General features: G+C 39.7%; 1 protein-coding gene across 2 annotated transcripts in view; it reads left to right on the forward strand.

Moving 5' to 3' along the window:
- The window catches only part of tex264a (testis expressed 264, ER-phagy receptor a), a 62,277-nt gene that overhangs the window by 33,550 nt on the left and 4,971 nt on the right, over window positions 1-23,756 (forward strand). For both annotated transcript variants that reach the window (XM_041034944.1, XM_041034945.1), the window contains exon 3: window positions 18,955-19,126. In XM_041034944.1, the coding sequence (XP_040890878.1) occupies window positions 18,955-19,126 (172 nt within the window). The remainder of the gene's footprint in view (window positions 1-18,954; window positions 19,127-23,756) is intronic.

Below are 23,756 nucleotides of genomic sequence, written 5' to 3' on the forward strand. Positions count from 1 at the left end.
AACTGTGTAGGTGTGTGTGAGCAGGTGTGCACATGCGTGTATTATCTCTCGTCACTTCATCTGACAGTTTTAATCAGGCAATGATCGGCAATCCAGGACGCTCCCTGTTTGCTGTACATTAATAACGTGACATTACTGCATCACTCTGCCGCTGTTGAGAACAGAACAATCTACTGAGCCTTCATTCATCTCCCTCCTGTCACCAGCACAGCCGCAGCTATGAGGAATACTTTCATATGGATCCAGTGTCTCCTGAGACTCGTTGGCAGCTTATTGTTCTCCATATTTTCATGTCTGGGGAACTTTTTTATATTCGGCTGAAAATGAAGATAAATTGTTTCTCTGTTTTATGTGGAGAGCAGGGAACAAATTCACATTTTTTTCTTTCCCTGATTCATTTGAATACATGCTCATTTTCTGTGTTTCTCTTCCCGTGGGCAACTGGACTGTGTGTTTTCTGTTTACTTGAGTTGATGCAGTGTAATGATGTAGAGATTCAAATGGGCACTTTTGCTTATAACATAATCTTAAGTTTCACATACTCAAAAAATGCCACCTTGTGATTTAGCATCTACTTTTATTTCTCATATTGGGTGTCTCCCCAGAATTCTGTGGTATAATGTTACTATCAATTATTAAAAAGGCGCATTTACAACACAGTTTGTCTATTTTATTCTAAAATTCCACAATAATTGGAATTATACTCCCTATTTTAGAAGAGTTTGAGTGTTTGATTTCATTTCATAACTCTGAGTCTGTTGGTAAGTGGGGGAATTTACTCGAATTCCTTTTTTTTTGTATTGAGCGTTCTGTGTTTTTTGATCTTATTTTGTTTTGTTTTTGGCAGCAGCCCACCAGGCTGGTGAATCATCTCTATAATGTTTCATCAGCTTGCTGGCATATTTAATATAATTTTCATCTCTGTCACAAATCCTATTAACATGATGGAGCTGACTCAGGGGCAAGCCTTTTTTGAGAGACTGAGGATGAAAACCATTAGCTGAAAGAATCATATTCTTTTAAGTTGGTTAAATAGATAACCTGGAAGGAAATCTATTCCAAATTTATTTCCAAAAAGAACAACACCCTAAGTAGTGATCTGCTCTGTGCTAAAGGAACAATTAGACTTTGTCTGAGGTTTTGACTATCTGACAAATGCCTTGATGGCATTCCTCTTGTGTACATCATTTTTTAATTGCTGATGATCCATATTCAAGGGGAATATCAGTTTAAAGGCTGGACACATTCGGTCTTACAAGAAGTTTCACAGATTTTTTGTTAAATAAATCTGATTTAGCGTTGAAATTTGAAGGAAGGCACTTTGCTATTGGAATTAATATAATACTCCACATATCAGCTGTCAGTGCCTGTGACGATAAGTTATAATTAAAGGGCTTTAAAACCGCCTTCTCTGTTATATTATCTTAATTTTCATGTTTCTTGACTGTTCACTTGGATTTTGTTATTTCCTTACAACAGCGCTTCATTTGATCTTTCAGTTTTTTTTCCAGTTCTCCACACAGTGTTTCAGCAAAATACAGTGACTGTTTGGATGAATGCAGGTCTATAAAACATATTAGGCTCCTGACAAATCATTAAACACATGAGGATGTGATTATACATCATACTTTTTTTAACAGAAAAAATCACGACACCTCTTACAAATGAGGTGACAGAAACACAGACATCTCTTTAACACATAGTATCACTGGTGGCATTTCTTCCGATTTTCTCATTTTGCTCTTTTGAGAGAACTCCTGTGCTTCAAAAGACATTTGGCAGCCACTCCACACCCCCCCCCCACGTCTTCTGCAATCCCTCAGATTATCAAAGTATCCGGTCTCCATGGAAAACAGAGAGGAGGGATCTCTGGCAGAGGCAGTTGCCCTGGCAACAAGCTCAGTGAAGTCAGCTGCCCAGAGCAGAAAAAGTAAAACACAAGTGACTAAACCACATAGCTGGAAGTTGGCGGACAGTTGACAGGACAACTACTTGTCTCGGCCCAGCAAGACGACCATGGTGAGGATCGTGTGAAAAAGACTGTATCTTAGGATGTGTTTCAGGGTATAGATCTTTGAAACTCCCCGGCTCTGATAAACTGTCAGTTTCTGAAGTATGTCTGAATTGTAAGAGTTTCCTGAAACAATTATTCTCTTCTCTTAAAGTTTCTCTCCTTTACCTCCCCCTGTTTTTTGACCTGCACTGACACCAGAAACAGTATGCTGTAGTGTTGTGATGACGACTTCCTTATTAAAAGTATTGTGATTTCTTTCTACAGGCAATATACACTAGAACTTTTGACATCTGCAGTCAAACGCACTTTAGCGGTGTGTTGTCTTGTCTTGCACATGTCCTACTTTTGCATTTCGTGAACGTGTGCATCTGAGCCGCTGCCATTCACACCACATTGTGACGCGGGTTGTTAGGCTGAGATGCTGAGAGCTTCAGTTTTCTTCGCGTTTCTGTGCATCGGTGTCTTTCAAGGAAGGCTGTCAGGCTGAAGTCACTGACATGTGTTTCATTGTAAGAAGCAGTCAGTGTTGACATTTCCATCATCTATGTTCCTGTCAGCTCCTGTAGCAAATCATGAAAACTGTACCTGACAAGCTCCAGGTTCTCCTTCACAACCACAGGCATGTTTGAAGCCCCTTCTGTCATTCTGATATGCTACAGTAAAATCAACTAATCGTCACTTGGCCGTGCATCCTATGGACTGCTGATACCTTCATGCACTTTATGGCTAAATAAGCTCTGCTTGGTAGAAATAAATTTATTAGTTCACTCTTGTTTGGAGCAGCATCCAAAATCTTGAAGATTAAATAATGTATGAGCAATTCATGTGGTCTGACAGTACCTCTAGTTTTTGACCTGAGCAGGCTTACATGGCTCGCTCAAGGCTGCCAGTGTTGTTTGGTCCTGACTAGAGGCAAGTTTGCTGCTGACACAGACCTGCCTAGTTTCCCGGGGGACCTCACAGTCCAATTAGTAATTTGTTGACATGTCGTGAATGTGGAACAAAAACAGAAAAAAAAACCCTGAAAGTAAAGACCCAAACTGAAAATGTCAGCCACATCAAATGCAGCAGCACTGCACATAATGGACAAACATCCGTCTCATCAGTGTCGCTGTGTCTCTTGGGTAGTTGTGAGTTTTAGCAAACCCTCTATGTCAGGAAATGCTGACTATTAGTAAACCGTGATGCAGCATCAACAAAATACAGTATGAATACAGCATTGTAGAAAAGTTTTACCCCTCTTTAACTAATCCTCGATCGGACTTCTTAGTGTCATAAAAGCTAGTGGGTATTTAAAAGAAGAAAGCTCAGTGAAGTGTGAGAATGACACACAGTGGCACAGTATTGGAAGTTAAAGTTTTACCTCCAGAGACAGCCCATAATGAGTATCTATCAGAGGTAGAGTGACAGTAGTTAGAGAGACACTTTGGACTGATGAACATAGTGATGGAAAGCATCACTTTTGCTCTCACATAGGGCTATACACACACTTACATATGGTGTATATACATATATGTATGTACACTGGCTGCGGTACTGGTGTGTTATAGTGTTTGTTGGGTAATCTAGTCTATACATCACAGTATGGTAATAATCATACTGAACCCCTTGTTTATAGGAGGAAAAAAGATGGACTCATGAGATGTGAATATAAACGCTGCCAGACTTTCATCTGTATGGAGCCAGCCGGTCAGACTAATGAAGGATCAAGCAACATGATGCATTTTTTTTTTCCTCCTGATTTTATATTGGTGTTGCTAGACTCATCACCAGCCCACTGGTCGACCGGCCCACCAGGAAAACTCACACTCCTCCAGATGGCTTGTCTGCTTCTGATTGCCAATATCCATGGAAGTGTTATTCTGAATAACTAAATCACAAAAGCAGTAACATCAAAAGGCAAACAATTTTCTTTAACATAGATAGCAATGTTAAAACAAGAAAAAAATTATCTAACATGATTACGAAACTGGACTGTGAAGAAAATGTTCCCCATCCATAGATTGTGTTTTGATTGAAAGAGAAGATTGGAGCCAAAAGAGTAGCCAGAAAGATTGAAACAACATAAAGACAGTGTTTGCTCCGCTTTTTCTCAGCTCTTGTAGCCGTCCCTGTTCTCTGGGATTCACTCCCTCTTACAACAGCAAAATATAATTTAAAAAATAAGTGGGAAAAATATTAACTTCATTTTGCCCTCTGTTCCTGAATATTGTTTTTCCATGACAGATAAAAACAGGCAATAAATCAAATATGGCTTTTGTTAAAGTCGTTGTTGCTATAAAAATTGCCTTCATCATGAAGACTTGGTTTAAGGATGTGCTTGAGTTTATCCTTGCAACAAACCCATAAAAGTGAATTGGTTGGCAATGTTTCTGTCTCATATTTTTCATATAACATAATAGTGCTTTTCTTCAGTCTGGGACTATCTACAGTGTCATATCATATCACTTCATACTGTCGCTTGTCTAAACACCAGAGTCATATTCTTTGTTACTTTCTCAAAGCTCTTTTTACTGTTAGATTTATCTTCAACCTCTGTCCCATTTTCCTCTATAAATCTGTTCTTCCTGTATTTTTCACATTCCTGTTCCATCTTTTCACTGCACCCATAAAACACAGTCATTAGAGCAGGATCAGGCTGAGAGGAGCACAGAGGGGGCATTCAGATAGGAGCTCTGTCAGCAGAAGGGATTGTTAATTGTAACCATTAGGCTGCCGTTGTGCCATGCTGACAGAGCTTTAATAGAGGGTGGCCTGTGGTTTAAACATGGCTCTTGCCCCGTGGACAGCAGCAGGGCTATAGCGACTTTAGCCCAGACCCAACAGCTTCTGTCTTGTAGCTGACACCGGATCATCCCTCCCTGTGGTTTACCCTGGTCTTTGGGGATGGAGGCGTGGAGCTAAATGAAATTGTTATCTTTGGTACCTCTTAAAAACATGCCATTAGTCGGACAATTGGTTCCAGTTTCCTGTTTTCTTGTCTCTTGTTCCATTTACAGTGATTGTGGCTGTGAAAGTGAAGTTTGTTTGCCTTCTTGATCACAGCTCTGTTGGCTGGATGTGCAGTTTACGGGGGTTAATTGAAAGACTCAAACAGAATTAAATTCCTATTAGCCACTGTGCTGTGCCATAATTAGATAGTGGCAAAACTATTGCTTTGAGGACTATGTACTGTGATGGGTGTCACACTGGCTCATATTCAGAATTGAGACAGGCGTGTGCAGCTGGAAATTTTCAGCAAAATTTTGTAGCTTGGCATTCAGACTTGGGACTCGTGTTCCAACCCACCGTGTTCCTCATGAAATTCTGCACATGCAGAGAAGAATAGAGAGTTTTCTCCAAATGAGGTGTTCCCCAGCATCCCTGGGATTTTAGATTGCAATCTTTTTCCTCGTAATCTTATAATATAATTTCTTTCTGACATGCATCGCCTCCTCTGGAAGAAAGATTTGGGTTTTAATATAGACTCTACAGGATTTAATGCAATCTTTCAGTCATATTTGCTGCTTCAAGACCCCGCTCATGCATGCATAACTCATAGTTGTCATTTTAGTTACATGTGTGTCACACAACAATTTTGTCATGCGATTAGAACACAATTTTAACACTTAACAGGAGGAATTGACTTACCAGCAGACGATGCCATCAATAAAGACTTAATGTGAGCCATCCAATTGGTTGATAGGATGGAGAGCGATTTAAATATTCTGTCCAGCAACTCCCCAACTTCAATCTACACACCTGGCAGATGTCAGGATATTTTGTCTCACTTCTTGGCTAAAGGACAGGAACATGATGTTCAAGAACTAACAGTGAATCACAGCTATTGTGAGTCTGTTCTTCTGTTTTGACTCTCTCTGTAAAGTTTCAAGGCTGCGTGGATCAACATGATCTGGCAGGGCTTGTGAAACGCTTTAGATTTAGTTCTCCATCCCAGTCCTTAATTCAGCTCTATAGACTGTCTAGTTAAAAAGATGCCATGTTGAGCTCCAAGACACGAAGAGGATTTTGAGGTCTTAGTGTTCTGCTCTGGGGCTTTTCAATCATCCATGTGCCCAGCAAGAGAGCGAAGGGCAGGGATCAGAAACACAGGAAGACAGGGACTTTGCTGCCTCCGAAGAAATGTTGAAACGTGTGACAATTAGTTCTACCAGTTACCAGTCTCTGTGGAAGGTTTTTTTTTTTTTTTTTTAGAAAAGCGTGCTACGTTGTTCAAACCCACAGAACTTTATTTTAAATAATTCTCAAGTAGCCAGGGTTACCAAAGATACCAAATATGTCAGGCTGCATCATGGAGAAATGTGAGTGGTTATAAAATGATGCACGAGACATGAGGAATTTTCGGTTTGATGTAATGGTGCTACTAAAAGAAACATGGCGGCAATTAAATATTGAAACAAGCAGATATTGTACACGATAGAGATATGGAGTTTCTTTTTAAGCTAGAATTTCAGAAGTTTAGAAGTCTTTTTTTTTGTTGTTGTTGTAGTTGTTTTCCTATCAGTTGCATTTAATTTGGCATGTGCACCATGGCCACATGTGTGCTTTGAACGGGTGTATGCCCTCTTCCTGTGTGAATGCCAAGGATGGGTACCCATGGTTTATTCATAGAGAGGTGGTAGAATGCCTGATGGCTCATTTCTAGGGCTACGAGGCCACGCTGACTGGGACTATGTGACGATAATGGATGAAGTGAAGCCTGATCAACAGAATTCAGTTTCTTTCTGTTGATTATAAATTTTGATGTGTGTGGAAGGAACGATTACTTCTTTTCTATTCTTTGGAAGTCTTTTCTTTAACTCACAGTTCTTTGTTAGAATGTGCCCTGTCTGTCATTTTGTTCTTTTGCCAAATCTCACAAAACCCTAGACAGAACTCATTATTGCTAAATTAATCACACCTTTTTCTATCTTTGGACACAATAGTTTTTTTTTCTGCTGCTGCCTTTCGTAACTTTTAATTGTGTCTGGACAAGATGCACATATAACAATTGGCTGGCTGCGTATTTCTCTCTAAGGATGCCACAGGGACATAGACACAATTCTAATTATCCACCCTAGGATTTGTTTTTTTTTTTTTTTTGTGGAGCTTCATTATGCCACTGAAACTTTAAAATGCCACTTCCGTAAAATTAAAGCCTCTTCACTTGAGGGGTCAGAAATGATTCACTAATAATTTCTTGGTCCAACTAAATACCTCCAGGTTTGTTAGTGCGAAGAAACTGCAGCGTTATGTAGAGACCTATTATGTGGCATATATTTAAGGTGCTCTGAACATGAGAGGCCTGCAGGAGAAACGAATAGATGGTCCAGTCTCTCTCCATCACACAGCCACTGTCCACATCCCCTCCTCCTAATTGTATCTCATTAGAATAGAGATGTGAATATCCCTAACATTAGACTCTCAGATTAAGATCTCAGTTAGAGGTGGGAATTTGTCTGCCTGTTTAAAATTAATCACCATTCATATTCATGTATTTCCATATCCTGCTTGCCATGCAATGGTTCGCTGAATTCTGAGGCTTTAATGGCCAGAACTAATTGACTGCAAACCTCTCCAATGGTTTTCTTAATGGCCTCGTGCTTTCTGTTGAATCAGTTTTCAGAGGGAAATCTCACAGCCACAGTAAAGCCACTGTTTGCTTTTTTTACTGAGTGTTTACTTTAGGCCTTAAAGGAATATTAAGTTTCCTCCTCGAGGGTTGCGTTTAAAGCTCTGGAGGAACTCTACCACTCACTCAGCATGTTTACACGAGCTCAAGTAAACAGGTTATTGTTGTTTTTCTATGGTAACTTGACTCCCTAAGCGTCATGTAAATAGGAACCTAGGTTTCTGTAAATTTATAATATACTTAAAATAACAAGACTTAAAGTCTACAGCCATTCAAGCAGTTGTGTGAAGCTGTACTTAGGCTCATGTTATGCTGATGTTAAGCAGGTGTAATGTTTACCATGTTCATTTGAATATGATCATTTAATGTATCAACGTGCTAAAATTTGCTAATAGCACTAAACACAAATTACAGCGGCAGCTGAAGGGAACGTCATTAGTTTTGCAGGTGTTTGGTCATAAACCAAAAGTACTGGACAAATTTGAACTGATGATGGAACTAGATGAAAAGTAAATGGATCACTAGTTATCACAATTTGTCTTGTGTACGAAAGTTCATGGCAATCCATCATCCTAAAAAACAAAAATGTGAAGTAGTCAGTGACTCACTGTGTCAGTAGGATTCATACTCTGAGAAACACAAATGTCTGCAAAATATTTCACGGCAATCCATCCAATAGTTGTTGAGGCATTTCAGTCTGAACCAAAGTGGTGGACCCACAGACCACAAGACTGTCATTGCTGTAACTAGACACCCTGCTAGCATGGCTAAAAGTGTCGTCAGGGGCTGGGCACAAATCTGATTACTGACCAAATTCATGAGTATTTGACTTCCTGCTTTAACCTGATTTCTTATGTTTGCACATAAGCATAATATTTGAGCCCACACTAATTGACCTGCTCAGCAGTGATTTTGTTTACCCCACACATTGTCATGGAACAGAGGATTAGTTGTATAATTCACAGTTTTAATGTTAAGTGGCCAGTTTTCATTGTTTTCATCTTCTCGCATGTCCAAGTGCTTCCAGGTGATAAAGATGGGAAAGGAAGTGGGGGGAGTTTATAATCCACAGTTGGGAGACTAGCTGCTCTTATTGCCTCTAACCTCTCACCAGATCAATTGTGGAGGACCTCTGGAGACCACAGCAGCTGCTGACAGAGTCACTATACGTGTAGCTCATCAAGTGTTTCTCCTTATTGATTGCACGGGTGCATGGAGAGGTTGCAACAAACCTATCACCCTGCCTTCTGCTTTTCTAGCTCCATTTTCAGTCCTCAGATATCCTCTGCCTCCACCCACAGCCATCTTTGCACACTTCCACCCAGGGCATGGATGCAAGAAGGGGATGGAGGAGGCCTGGGCTTGCTGAGACAGATGCAGAAAATAGCCCTATTGCTGGCAGAATGAAAATACTCTGTTCCGGGCAAGTGTGTGACCATAAGGGACAGTCTGAATTGGACACCTCTGCAGAGGTGTGAAGTAGAGTTTTTGTCTCTTTCCACAGATAGGAAGGGGAAGAGGAGGTTATGGTGGGTGTGGGGATGGCGGACTATGTGGCTGTAATAGTGCAGTGGGAGTAAATAGACCAAGGGAGAGAGAGAACTCAGGGGACTGTCACCAATTGTCACCATGAGTCGCCCAGCTTTTGTATTAATTTTCCTTTCTGTGGGCCTGGGGGACCAGGGTGAGAAATCATCCACCTATAAATAGAAGTGTGAGTGTGTCCATATTTTTGTGTGTATATGGATGAGTGTGTTCTGTACATAACCCATTGTGATGAAGTGGCTTACATCCGTAGCTACGGCCTAGGGTTTTTTTCTCCATCTTGCTGTAGGGTCCATGCTAGTTGTAGGCTGTCGCTGTGAACACAGAACTGAATGAACGTTGTGTCTGCCTTTCATTATTCAACACCGCTCCTCAGTCATATCTCATAACTCTCCCCTGAGGGGGAGGTGTGCTGTCACTGATTCTTACTGCTGGCAAGACAACAGCTTTTTCCGTCTGGGGATCAGTAGTTTCTTTAACTGACAGTCAGGTACGTTTAAAGGAGAAATCCACCTTTGGAAAGTCTTTTAGGAACTATCAACCTGTGATCCTCAGTTCATTCCTTTGTGTAGTGTAATTAAAGTTTTTGGTGTGCTTTCCATCAAGCTGTCTCATCATCTTCTGCTCCAGGTGATAATTTCCTGCGTTGGAAACGACTTTGAACAATGCAGACACAGTATGAACTAATTGCTTTCAATCAAACCTGTTAGCACAGCCTAACTCTAAACTCCGAACAAGTGCTACTTTGAATTGTGGTCAATTAAAGCTACAGTTGGGGGAGAAAGTGGTGTCCCTGCCTCTTCGATGATAGATGTCTCCATTTTTTGCCAAATTATGGGTAAGGTTTGAAAAAGCTCTTTGTTTTATTACTAATGACTGTGTGGGCAAAGCCTCTAATTTACTGTTGCTGTCAGGTAATGACGCTAAATAAAATTGTAGCAGGTGTTACAACACATATACATTCCCTATACTCTCTCATATATGATGATGCAGCATGCAAGCAGCATAATGTTTATTAATGTGGATATGAGCAACACTAAGAGTTTACAGCTATGCTAGCTGCTCTGTGAGGTTGTACTTCACAGCTGTGCAGCAGCACAAGTCACAACAGCAACATGGACACAATAACAATGCTAACAGTGTGATATTTAGCAAGTAATGTGCACACACCATTTTGGTGTAACCTGCATGCTAAAATCCACTAATTGGCTCCTAACACAAAGTATAGCAGAAGTTCATGCAAATGTTACTAGTTTTGCTGGACTTTATCAAAAAAAAAAAAAGAGTGAAGTATTGGACAAACTGAAATTTTTATGGTTATGTGATAAAGACTCATTACCTGGGAACCATGTATATCTGTACAAAATTTTGTGCCAAGTCATCTAGTAGATGTCAAGCTTTTTCACCCTGAACCACGAATTTCAACCTCATCTTTGTGCGAGAAATAAAGTCAGGGGATCACCAAAGTTATTAGGCTTCATCCTCTGCAGATCATGGATGTATGTACCGAATTTTATGGCAATCTATCAAATAGTTGCTCAGATGTTTCAGTCTGGACTGAAGTGGTGGACCAACAGACTGAAACTGCCACTCCTTGAGCTACACTGCAATTTAACAAACACATAAAAAAGATGCAAGGATGCCAGGTATAATGGTGTTTCTGTTTCTGTGACAGTAGGAAAGTGTGAGGATGTATTTTTTCCTCCTGCACATGCAGTCTGCCACCATGGGCTACCAGTCACAAATTGAGTGCAGTCATGTATGGGACAGTCGTTTATTGGCTTCTCTTGTGACCACTCACTTATGGAAGCTACAGCAAATCACCTTTTGGCTCTGTAGCATCAGGTTAGCTAATGTTAACTCTTTTCCAATGGACCTTGGCTTTCTCAATGTTTTTTTACAGTATAGTGAAAGCGGAAGATGCAGACCTTGTAATAATGTGGAGGTGACAAACTCAGGAGCAAAGTATTACATCATTTCATTTTCACTTTTGTTCAGTAACTCAGTTTAATTAGTCAGATCCTACCAAGTGGCAAGTGTTGCAACATATCTTGGCACTGTGAACAGTTATGGGAATCACCTTTGGTAGAACAGTTCCCAATCAATATGTGACCCTTGACCTTGGTATAGATAAAGAGTAAATGCAGGCTCTGCTGACTTTGCTTTATACAGTGACAACAGAGAGACAGATGGAAGGAAGAGCTTTAGTGGAAAGCAGGAAAACCTTGTATTTGAATTAAAATGCAATCTCAGATTCTCTTATTCTCTGATACACTGTGGCTTCATAAGGAATTCAGACCTTGTCACTTTTTGGACACTTTATTGTTTTGTAGATTTCATTTTAAATGGATGAAATTACCATTTTTTTGTCCATCAGTCTACACTCAATAACCCATGAAAGTGAAAACATGTTTTTAGAAAGTTTTGCAAATTTATTAAAAATCTAAAACTGAACTTTCTTCTTTACAAAAGTATTCAGACCCTCAACTGTGACTCTCCAAATTGTGGTCAGGTGCATCCTATTTGCTTTAATTATCCTTGAGATTCTAAAACTTGAATTGAGTCCATCTGTGGCAAACCGGATTGATTGGACATAGTTTTATACACACCTGTGTATATAAGATCCCACAATTCATGAATCATGTCAGGACAAAGCCAAGACATACAATCCAAAGGACTTTCTGTAGACCACGATAAAATTGTGGCGAGGTAGGGCAAAGGTATAAAGCCATTTCTTAGCAATGGCAATATTATCTATTTATCATTAAATCCACAACACAACAAAGTGTCCACAAAATTAAGTGGTCTGAATACTTTCTGAAACCACCGTAAATCCTCCATTGTTGATGTCCATTGCGTCCCAGGGGTTGTGATGAAGTGATGTAATTTGCCCTTCTGTTGTGTACATCTTTCCTCAGCCTGTCTTGCCCACTTCCATTCAAGTTAGTGATTTTCTGAATTTTCTAGAATACCTTCTAACGTCTCCTAGAGAACTCCACAGGACCTGCGTTGTCCAGCTGAGTTTTATGTGTTGGTGGGCAGAGTAATGAATCTAATGGCGAGGGTGGTGTTTCTAGTTGAAACAAATGAGCAGCAGCCTGTCCCTACACAGTGTTTTTGCCGTTTTAGGAAAGGCTGATACGAAATGTGAAGTAATCAAATTTGAGCTTGCTGAAATTGGTCTATTTTTCTTTTGTGATTGATTCCTGTATCTATGGTTGTTGAATAGTGTTAAACAGCATGGTGTGTCTTTTTCTTCAGTTTTTAGGGAACAACTCCTAAATCTGATGTGCACTGTTAATATAGATCATTGAAAAACTGAGGAATTAGAATGGTAACAGAATGGACAAAGGAAGAAGGACCTTGGGCACAGTATCAGTAGCATAGCCTTCATTCAGCGTACACAGTTTAAGATTTATCAGTGCCTCTGACAAGCTGTACAGGGCATTTCTGAAACCACACACAACAGAGTGAGGTACAAATGTCTCCTCTGTCTGGTCCGATCTTCAGTCAGACCTCTTGATATGTGCTATGGTTTACTCCTCCACATTGCGCAACTGCTGTCCTCTTGAGAGTGAGATTCTCCAACGTCTCCTGTCTCAAAACATAAACACTGAGCTGAGAGATGGGACATGAAAAGTAGAACGAACCTAATGCACAGACTTTTAAAAAAAAAGCTTCTGATGTCACGTTTTTCTAGACATATCTGGAAGTGGAAGACCGTGTCAGTGTTATTCATCAGCCCTTTCTTTTCTGAAAGCCTGTAATCCTATATACAGTGTCAGCATTGATCTCTTCCACTGTACTTATGACCCAGTTGCTCTGCCATGTTTATATTTCAGAGTTAGTTAAGTGATGCAGTAAATCAAGCTCCAGGGGTGTTGTTATCTGCGTTTACTTTACTCTTATTGGTATTTCTGTTGGAGGCAGGATGCTGTGTACTCACAGAGCAGCTGCTAGAGTGGTCAAAGACACTGCAAAGCCCCATGAGACCCCTCCCCTATATCTGTCTGTTTCTGCGCCCCTGTACCCACCCTACACTCACACACAGAAACACAAATGTACACACACAAACACATTCACAGTGCGCACTTTTAAGATAATTGTTGTCATCATTCCTGATTCACCCCAACGTTTAGTTACATCAACTCCTAATGAACCTTTTAATTACATAATGTGCCTTAAGTGGCACTAATTTCTTTTTTACAACTGTTTGCTTTTAGGGATAGAAACTCCTATAAGGCCAAGGAATCAGTAAGAGAGTAGAACATTGTCCAGTTGTGCAAGTTGTACTTATCGTTTCTGTTAAGTACAGTAATCTGGTCTTACTTGGTTGGATTTGTAAAAACAGCAGTTTGGGTTTCGACTGTCACCTGAGAAGACTCATGAAGATTATGAAGCTCATCTTGATTGTTAAAATTGCAATTATACTATTCCCGAGAGGCAGCTTGGTGAGCAATAATAATAAAAATCTGATGCTTTTATTGATTTAGTGGGAAATTACTGCTTGTATCTTCTAAAGAAGGTAAAAGGTTGACCACAGAGCTGTACCCTGGGGGTGTAAGAGATTCATTGTCTTGGTCCGCGGCACTTCAACAGAACTGATGCTTGAACCTGTGTCCTTTGATCCATTAAATGACGGCTGTGTCATTCCCCTGCACATTTACTTTTAATCAGTTTGCTTGACAATGTTCACCCCATTTTCTCACTGACTCTTTCTGCAATCCTGTGAAAGAAATTAATTTAAATTCACACTAAACCATTTGAGGAAAAGGCTGTAAGGATATATCTTTTTAGATATAATACTGTTTTCTGGAAAATCAGCTAAGAAACATACTATAACAAGCAACACAAGCAGGTATGCTTATTTATGGCACATGCAGCAAATTAAATTAATTAAAAAATTTAAGTATTTCTTTGATTCCCCTAAATCCAATGTTCTTGTAAAGCGGATTTTCCCTTTGATGTGCAACATCACCTACAATGGCCTGATACAACCAGCAAAATCATCAAAAGAAATCTCTATATTTTAAGATTGGTGACTAATTTCTATTGTCTCATAGTATACATAGTCATGTAGCCCGAAGGATACGAAAGGGATAAATGTTATTTCAAGTGATGCCTACAGTTGTGCTTTTACCATCAAGGCTATTCAGCTTGTCATTGCAGCTAAACTATTCACAATATAATTTCTCTGATTAGGATGCTTTCCTACCTTGAGAAGCTGTAACCACATACAAGTATGAGAAAATAAAGAGAAGGTTATTTTGTGCACTAACCGCAACACTTATTCTTCATCAGCCACTTATTCTCTATCAATTCAAATGTCACATGTTTAATAGACAAAACACTTCAGTGCTGCAAGGTCATTAATTATTAAGTGTGAGCTTGCATAACATAGAAAGAAGGACCAGGACTAAAAGTGACCCATTTTGTAGAACCATTATCAAGGACAGGAACAGGTAGGAGTGTGTGGAATATATAGGTTTAGTGGTACTGGATGTTCACCTGCCGGTCCTTTGCCCTGGATGATGGATCAGCTTTGAGAGAAAATAAGTGCAACTGTGATGATCATAAATGTTGAGTCTGCTCCGAGGCGGCAGGAAGGAACGGCTGACCTGTTTTTAGACGGTTCAGTCTCATCTCCCTCTGTATCCTGCAGGAGAGCACATTTCAATTCCAGCAGCTCCCAGGCACAGACGCAGGTTAAGTGGATGCATGTTGACTCCATGATAGGCTATAGGGAAATAGATGGCACCCAATCAGACAGGAGACATGCTGGCAGAGACTAGAAAAGGGCACTGGGAGGAAATAGAACATCTTGCTTGCCGTATAATTAAAACATTCGAGCCAAGATTTAGTTTTGATATTGACAAGACAGTTAATCTATCTGCTATTTCTTTATTCATTTCCCTGGTGAGAGGAAATATGGATTACTGGTAAGTGAAATGTACCCCCCCCCCCCCAAAGATGAGATCTGCTTTGATTTACTTAGTTAATAATAGATGTTAGTAATGTAAGCTAAGCTAATGCTAACACTCTCACAGGGTGGATGTTCCACTCCTGGACAGGTCTTTTTCTAAGGTAACCTGTAACACCACAGAATAGTGTGGTTAGTTCATGACACGTCCCTTGTCTTTGGATATAATACAAGGCTACTATAGGTAGTTACTATAGGTAGTATTCTTCTACTTCTGCGCTTGTGTTTTTGGATTTCTAAAAGGTCCACGTTACAATTGACATGGCGAATGGTCAATTGAAAAATATAATTAGAAACATACGGTACTGTAGACCCCAGGAGGGCAAGGATCCTACTTGGTGTAAAGGATATTTAGTCACCTTTTTTCAGAGTGAATTGTAATAAACCGGTTTATTGTTTCCTTCGTACATTATTGTTTCCTTCAGTATTGATACTATTTTTCTGTCTGTTTGGATAAATGTTGTCTCATAAAGAAAAAGAGGCAAGGTTTTCAAAGTTTTATTATTATTTCAAGAGTTTGTATGGCAGTTAGGTCAAGTATCTATAAATTGCCATCTCTTTTGAAGCAATATTTTATGTTAACAATAGAGCGAATGATGAGGAATAACCTAATGTTCACGTGTTTGTGAGTTCTTTGAAATACATGAAAGGGCAACACTCTGGAAATCAAAAGAAAGCGGAACTGAAATAATTGAATATTATAATCCCAGATTAAACATTTGAAAATACCTACTGGGAGGGACACACAATTTGATAAACGCCTCAGTTTGGAGAGAGTTTGGTTGTAAGGTGACTCCAATTTAATTGTGAAATACCTTCTTGTCAAGTGTCATAGGACAGTGACCCCAGGCCCAAAACTACACATTTCAGGAAAATTATTAAATACCCAAAATGTTTTCAGTGGATGGCCTGCTTAGCTTCACATGCTACAGCAATTTCAAAGTAGCACTAATTACCTTAGGCTGCAGCAAAACATTTTGAGCGGGTTGGAAAATGTCCTTCGTCAGTTCCTGTGCTGAAAGCAAAAATATAATAGAGTGAGGTCTCACACTGTCGTGGAGTGCCGAGCAATATTCAGGTTTTCATTGCTACCAAAGATAATATGAGGTGATTTCACGAGGAGACCCTCCTCTCGGGCTGATGGTGTGTTAATCAGTAAAATCACTTGATATAGTCTCCAGTAAAAATGAAAACCTGCAGTCGCTGCTGGCACGAGGGTTGACACCTCTTACACAGACAGAATATGATAATTATGAGCAAGTTAGTGTTTTTAACAAGGTAAATGTGACTGTCAGTAATGCACACATATATTGGTGCACATCTTTCTCACATGCTGCTTTCTTTCTGTTATCTGTGACAGTATCCCAGGGAGACGTGTGTGTGTGTGTGAGTGAGTGAGTGAGTGTGTGCACACCTATAGTATAGTGAACTGTCTTTGTCTCGATTTCTCTGCTCATTATCCGCGCAGGTTCAAAGAGAGGGGTACTCATTTGCATAGGCAGCCCCAGGGCTGGAACCCCTGTGTGTATCAGCCAGGTGATTCATACCAGCTCCTACAGTCTTATTTTGCAGAAGATTAGATTAAAACCAATCAATCAGCCCAGATCACCCTGACCCAGAGGAAAATGAGTCAAGTGACTGCTGTTAGACCATCCAGTACATTTCTTGTCCTCGGCAAATAGCCTAGAATAGGCCTTTTTGCCACACAGCCATGGCAACACTGCACATCTATACATTCACTTAAATTTTGAGACTAGAGATTTATGAGAGCAGGCAGACCAATGTGAGCATAAAAATTCAAATAAAGGGAGTTATATTGTGTAATATGAAGGATGTGATCTATCTGTTAATATGTCCATGTGGGAGTGAATATGTGGGAAGAACCACTAGAGAGAGCTAACAAAGAAAAGCGTAACACAAAAGAACTATTCAAGACTTTTATCTCGTAGCAACTTAATAAAACCTTAAACCTGTTTTCACTAATAGCGAGCATACATTTAAAAGAAGACCTTCTTACAGAGTAACTGGTATTACATTTCTTATTCTCAAAACACTTAAAACATGTAGAACAAGATTAATATTGGCTAATAGAGGGAATTGTTTACTGCTACACACACATATTTGTTTAGATAAAAAAATAAAAGGTCGAAATAAGGAAATGAGCACTATTCGTATGATGTAATAAAGATTTCAAGTATGAATAAACTGGGATTAATGAGAAAGAAAATGAGAAAAGACTTTATTGCAGAAACCACACTACTGACAAATGTTACCAAATGGCTTAATGTGTTACTCAGGCTTATTCAGATTTATCCAGAAGCTTCCAACTTTGATTTAGAGATACAGATTTACAATTTCCTTTGGTTTGTTTTGAGGGCAGCGCTCTGTTACCTGTTACCTTGTAATAATATCACCATACCCAGTAATTATAAATATGTGGCTGAAAATAATTGGGAAATAAATATTTTTGTGACTACGCATATTGGTAAAGAGTTGTTTGTTTTTGATTGACTGTGGCACTGCTTTTAGTTGAATCTCCTGTTGAGCCTTTTTGGTCATACATTCCAGCATTGTATCTCACGCTAAAACATTCATCTGTCACTTTGCGACCGATCATAGCTGAGACCGGCCCGTGCAGCTCAGCCCAGGCCTCCTCTAACTGTACTTCGATGGCCCACTGGAGAGCTCACTTCTCTGCAGTCCCTTGAGAACTATATGAAAGCATAAAGCAAAATTATTCAAGGCTAATGTCCTCTTTAGTGAAAATATGGTATAATATTTATAAACTCTCCACTTTCTACACACATCAGTGGAGAGCGCAAATGTAGACACATAGATGTGGATGGTAATGCAACTTTAATGGACTCACATGGGAGACCACATATTCATATTAATGTGTCAAAGACATAGTGTTATGTCAGCAAAGTGAAGACATTTTAAAGCTACACATCTGTGATATTTTCTGCTCGTCTGAGGCATTCTTCCCATCAAAGTTCAGCATCCAGGTTTTCATTTCGTTTTAGCAGCAAATCTGTTGCTAAATTGTCAGTAGATCTGTCATTGCTCTTTGTGCTGACCCCCTTACACTGTGTATTATTGTCCTAAATGCAATTCATGTCTTTGCATGTTTTAAAGCTGTACCTAGAAACATCTGTGCTACAAAAATAATAATAATTAAATGGAAAAAAAATCACTGCACATGCGTAATGCATGCTGTATATGTACTGTACTGGACATCCTGAATTTTTCAGTGAGTTGGTTTAGACTTTTTTCATGCATGCAAGATTCCCATGAAACACGAGGACCTACACTAAAGTAAAATATATATGGTGGTGGTACCATTATAAAGCCACTTCTTTATAAAGACGATCAGCTGTTTAGAATTGACAATCATGAGGATGAATCCACTTAAATTTTCTAATCCTGTGTGTGTGAGTATGAAGCAGCGGATTGAGCAGGACTTTTCAGATCAGCACTGTGTCCCCTGACTTTCTACTCTCAAGTTAAATCTGGTCTGTTTGTTCTTATAACTGAAGGCTAGTTGCAGTTTATAGTAACTTCCTTAACAATGTGTTTGTCACTCTCTTTCCACTCCCAGCAAGTCTTAATTATTAAAGGTTGACGTCTTTTCAGTTAGAAGGACATGAAAAAGTTGTGTCACACAAACATCAACTGACACTCAGTCCTCAGTTCCTTCAGGGTTTTGCATGCACTACTATGAAGCACATACAGAGCAACAGTTTGGTGATACATTAAGTTATTCTGTACATTTAACTTTACTGCTTCTCTCTCTTTCTTTCACAGGAGAGGAAACTATGTGCTTTCCCAACTATTGAGATCTGTGGTTCAGATGCCATCAACTATATGGTTCCACTGTCCCGTCAGACAGACTTCTTTGTTCCAGAGATGAAGGAGGATGTCAAAACAGATGTGAAAGAAGAGGACTCGGACGAAGACAGAGGAACTGACATCACAGGTAAGGTTTTTGTTAATGTCAATCCAACATTTTTGTTACTGTTCCAGCCTCGCATCAGGAAACAACTGACAGCATCAGCCAGAAAGCTCTGCCAAAGAACATAGTTCAAGATGCTGAAAGAAATGTCAAATTGTTTCACTTGTTTTGTCGTCTAATTGCGGTTTAATGAAGCGTGTTGATACATGGGTTTTCTGGTCTGTTAAAACTGCAGCTTGTGTGAGTGGCAAATATGTGGCAGCTTTTATTGTGTCCGGCACTGCACTGACTCCCCTCCTGCCCTTGATCACTGATATATGAGACTCTGTAATTGTCCTGTCACTGCAAGTATGTGTCTTCAAGCGCAGTTTCTGCTCTGCTGCTATTACTCTTTGAAACTTGCTGGACGTGTAGGTTGGACCCATGGCAGTATTGACTTTGTCATTGTACAAATCAGCAGAAAAAGTAAACGGTGCTGGGTTGATGGGACAGAGTGGGTGGAGGTGGGTTGAATTACATCAGGTGCTGTCTGCCTTGAACTTAGAATATGTGACATCTCCTGTAAACACAGCTTTTCAGGTAGAGGACAAATCAGGGAGAGGGTCCTCACGTGATCTGTACATGTTTACAGGTTTTGGCATGTTTCGATTGCCATCACCACTGAAGCAGAGTGGTGGTACCTGAGACAGGTAAAGGCCATTCTCCAGGGAGACGCAGCAGGATTGTCTGCCGTAGAGCCACTGACATTCTGCTGAACTGAGAGTCGAGGCTATTCACAACTTTAAATTACTGTGTCAGCATCACCAGACCGAGACTAAGTTTAGGTTATCGCTTGCCTTGCTAACAAATGAGAAAGTTAATAACAAAGAACTAAAGCGCTAGAAAACATTTCAGTCGGGTAATTCAGATAAAATTAAGTTGATCTTGCACGTTTTGCAATCACATGAGGAGAAAGTCATTTAGTAATGGTGCCTTCATTCCCCAGCACACACACGCACACACACATCCACAAAGCTGTTGTTGATTTAGGTGTTTTCTTTATTAGTCTTCATTGATCCACCCATCATTTTCCCATCAGAAAGTGAAGCAGCCCATTCTGAATTTCTGACTCCATACCATCAAAAATGGTTTTAAACCATAAGTTTTAATTTTCCAGAAAGGGTTTGGTCTAAAACATTACCACTTTGCACAGAATAAACCTAGTGTCAGCAGTGATTTAATGTTATGTTAATGTGAAAACCACTCTCATGCCTGTACCTATGGAACTACCACAGAGAGGTAATTAGCTTAGCTTAGTATAAAGACTGGAAGCAGGGGGAAGAAACTAGTATGGCCCTGTCCAAAGGTCAAAAAACACATTCACCAGCACCTAAGCTTAGTAATTAACAAGCTATATCTCTTTTGTTTAGTACTTACACAAATAGAAACGTAAAACCATCAAGCTGTGGTTTTACTGTGTGTTCAGACAGACTGCAGAGTGAATTTTACAGGGCTATTGCAGAGTCAATGTAAAGCTGCAATTAGATTTGCTCAGGGGAACGTGAACTAACATAAAGATGTGTCTGTGCGAGCTGAAAATATTTCAACTTTTGAAAAAATTCTGGGGATCCCAGAGCTTTATGAATCTGCTTCATAAACATGCAGACACTTGAGGACAAAGGAGACAGATTGGAGGAAAATAGCAGAGAACCGGAGTCTCTGGTGAGTTTTGGGGTTGAGCTGCCACATAAACAGACACACACAGACGCAGTTGGTGCATCCGTTGCTAGCTAGCTTACAACTAATGCACAGTCAGTACATTGGCTGTTTGGGTGGAATAAGCACAAAGGGTCCAGCTGTCAAATAAGTGCGAATGATGCAAGGTGAAAATTTGCTTCGCAGCAGCCAGGTACAGTGATTTCCTGGAGTCACTGACAGCAAGACAAGTGTATTTCCCAAAATGTCAAACTATTCCTTTACTGCAGTACTCAAAATGTTGGTATATACTGTCAAAGTCAAATTCGCATTCATGTTATTTAGCGTAGTCAGTAAATGAAAATGAAGAGAGTTAGATGAATACAGGGTTTTAGGATCACATTGCAGAGAATTAGCTACAGAAGCACTTTAAGAGGTGCTTAAAGGAGTGTGAGGCTCTTTTTATGCTCCTTTTGAAACGCTTAACACCCAGGGCCTCTTTATTGTTCACAAGAGCTGGGAGGGAAAACTAATCTAGGTTGTTTCTATGTAAAGTTTTGTTGAATCTGGGTTAAAGTTTTGTGCATTTACTAAACTGTTAAACATTTGCACAGTCAGCACAGTTACTTTAACTTGTACAACAATAAGAAGGCAGGTGTGAGGTTGTATACATGTCGGCCTGTTTGTGTGCAGTGTTCCTGCATCGTGGCTTGTATATCTGTGTGTTTTTGAATTATTGTTGGGCTCAGGAACCACTGTCAAAAATAGAGTGTGTGTGTGTGTGTGTTTTTATGTTCCCAGCCTCAGACACAGTCGAGCTTCCCTAATGAGAGACAGATCAATCAGTGGAGCTAAGCTTTGTCTGACAAGCCAGCTGTGGAAATCCCTCCCCGGCACCTGGGAGATTGCCTTCGACTTTTCATCCTTCATCCACTGTCCACATTATAGACCGACTTGACCATAAACTCAGACTATGCCTGAACATTTGTCCTGCTTCCCCCATCACAACACAGAGAGAGGCAGTAAACAAACAAACTGAAAACACTTTTATGATAATCTGGTGATCACAGCAGCCACTGTTTGTGCTGAGAAACGCTTGTTAATCTTTTGAGGACACAAATCAGCCTCAGTGTAAAACAGGCCAGTGGGCTTCTTTTTTTTTTTTTTTTTTAACTTTTATACAGATGATAAATATTCACTTTATCAGGGAAAGCCACAGGGGACGTATTGGACTCAGCTAAGGTTTGGTACAACCTTACAAAACACAGCAGGTTGTTAAACTTATAAACAAAATTGAAATCGTTATTTGTACACATTTTTATTTAGTGTCTGTTTTGTGATTGTAAGCACTGTATAATTACACATCATTAAGTAATTATGCTCAATAAAAGCGTGTGATAATAGTGGGAGGTATCACTTATTATCAGAACTGGCTTAGTTTCAACATTAAATGTGTTGCATCAAGCCCTAACCTTACTGAGTAAGATGAGACATTGAGTACGTTTCCATTAACCTATTTTTATGCCCATTTTTAATTGCGCAAAAAATGTCTAAATATCACAAAAAGGTTTTTATGCTTGGCTGACTTCACATGATGTACCGGTGTATCAGTAAAGGGAAAACACACACACACACACTTTTTGAATTATGTGATGCAGCTCGTGCAGCTTTTTTCTTCCACAATGGTTTAATGGAACCCAGCTGGAGAATTAGTGCCACGTGTTTATCTCAGTGTGGCCAACTCCTAATAGTCATTTAACAGAAGTGGATGGAAACCCAAATTAATTCACATTAAGTTAAAATTTGCACTAAATTTGGTTGGAAACTTTATAACAGTTATATATGTATTTTAAAAAGGTTAACTGTACCTTGAGGCTATTTCCTTGTTTAGTATTTATTGTGTTTCTTTGTGTTATATTAACAGTTTACTTTTAGAAACAGTTTTATAAAACATACTGCCCATTGGAGCAGTACAACAAATATGTGTTTTCATCTGAGCATCCCCAATTAAGAACTGTCGTTAAACACAACAATACGTTGCATTTTTAGGACAAGAATCCTTAAATGCTCCTTCCTCCCAGCCCTCATTTGTGAACAAGAAGATTCATCTACTGTATCTCTTCTTAACTTTTAACGGTTTATGCATTTCCTGTCACACTTTTCTCGCCATCCACTTAGACTGTGATCCTCCAAACTCTCAGCATGGCTCAGCCCTGTCTGTGTCTAATTACCTCCTGAAAAAAAAATCTCTCCTCTGTTTCAAATAGTTTGAAGAACAAGACCTTGATTCTCTGCTAATAATCCCAATGGGCCCAATTTAGCAACTAATTTAGGCAAATGTTATCTAAAAGACTTTCAGAGGCACAGCTGGCTTCAACCAGGGTACCAATTTCAGGACTTGCTTGCAGACGTAGAGGACTTGAAAGTTGTCCAGTGTGTTGAGGCTCCTCCTCGGGGGGCTGTCCGCCCAATTACCCTAAATAGGCCCATTATTTCCCGTAAAATTCCTTGTATTGTAAAATGAGTCTCCCTGGAAAAGTCCTTTTACTGCAACATGCAAATGAAATATAAATCACTACATAAACTCCATCTATATCCATTTTAAAGCAATACCTCTGTGTAACATCACATTCACACCAGACCTATTCCGCAGAAGACCATTCCCAGCAGTTGTGTTTGGACCTGCTAGATAGCTAATCAACAGGCCCATAAGTAGATGATAGAAATAACCTTAATGGGCTTCCCATATATTATATTCTTCAGTGCAAACAGGATTAGATCTGCTGGATGTGATAATTAGATTTCTGAGCGATACAGATATTCCAATGAATGAAAAGAAAAGACTGACCTTAGTCAGGAGCTCAGAGACTCCCTGTTTATTGTATTTGGGTCCCAGATGACACATTTAGTGCAAACACACTTTGATGTGTGGATGAGATTTCTTTGGAGTGTGAAAGCGGCAGGAAAATGGATGTGACAA

This window comes from Toxotes jaculatrix, chromosome 3, assembly GCF_017976425.1.
Source record: "Toxotes jaculatrix isolate fToxJac2 chromosome 3, fToxJac2.pri, whole genome shotgun sequence".
Lineage (NCBI taxonomy): Eukaryota > Metazoa > Chordata > Actinopteri > Toxotidae > Toxotes > Toxotes jaculatrix.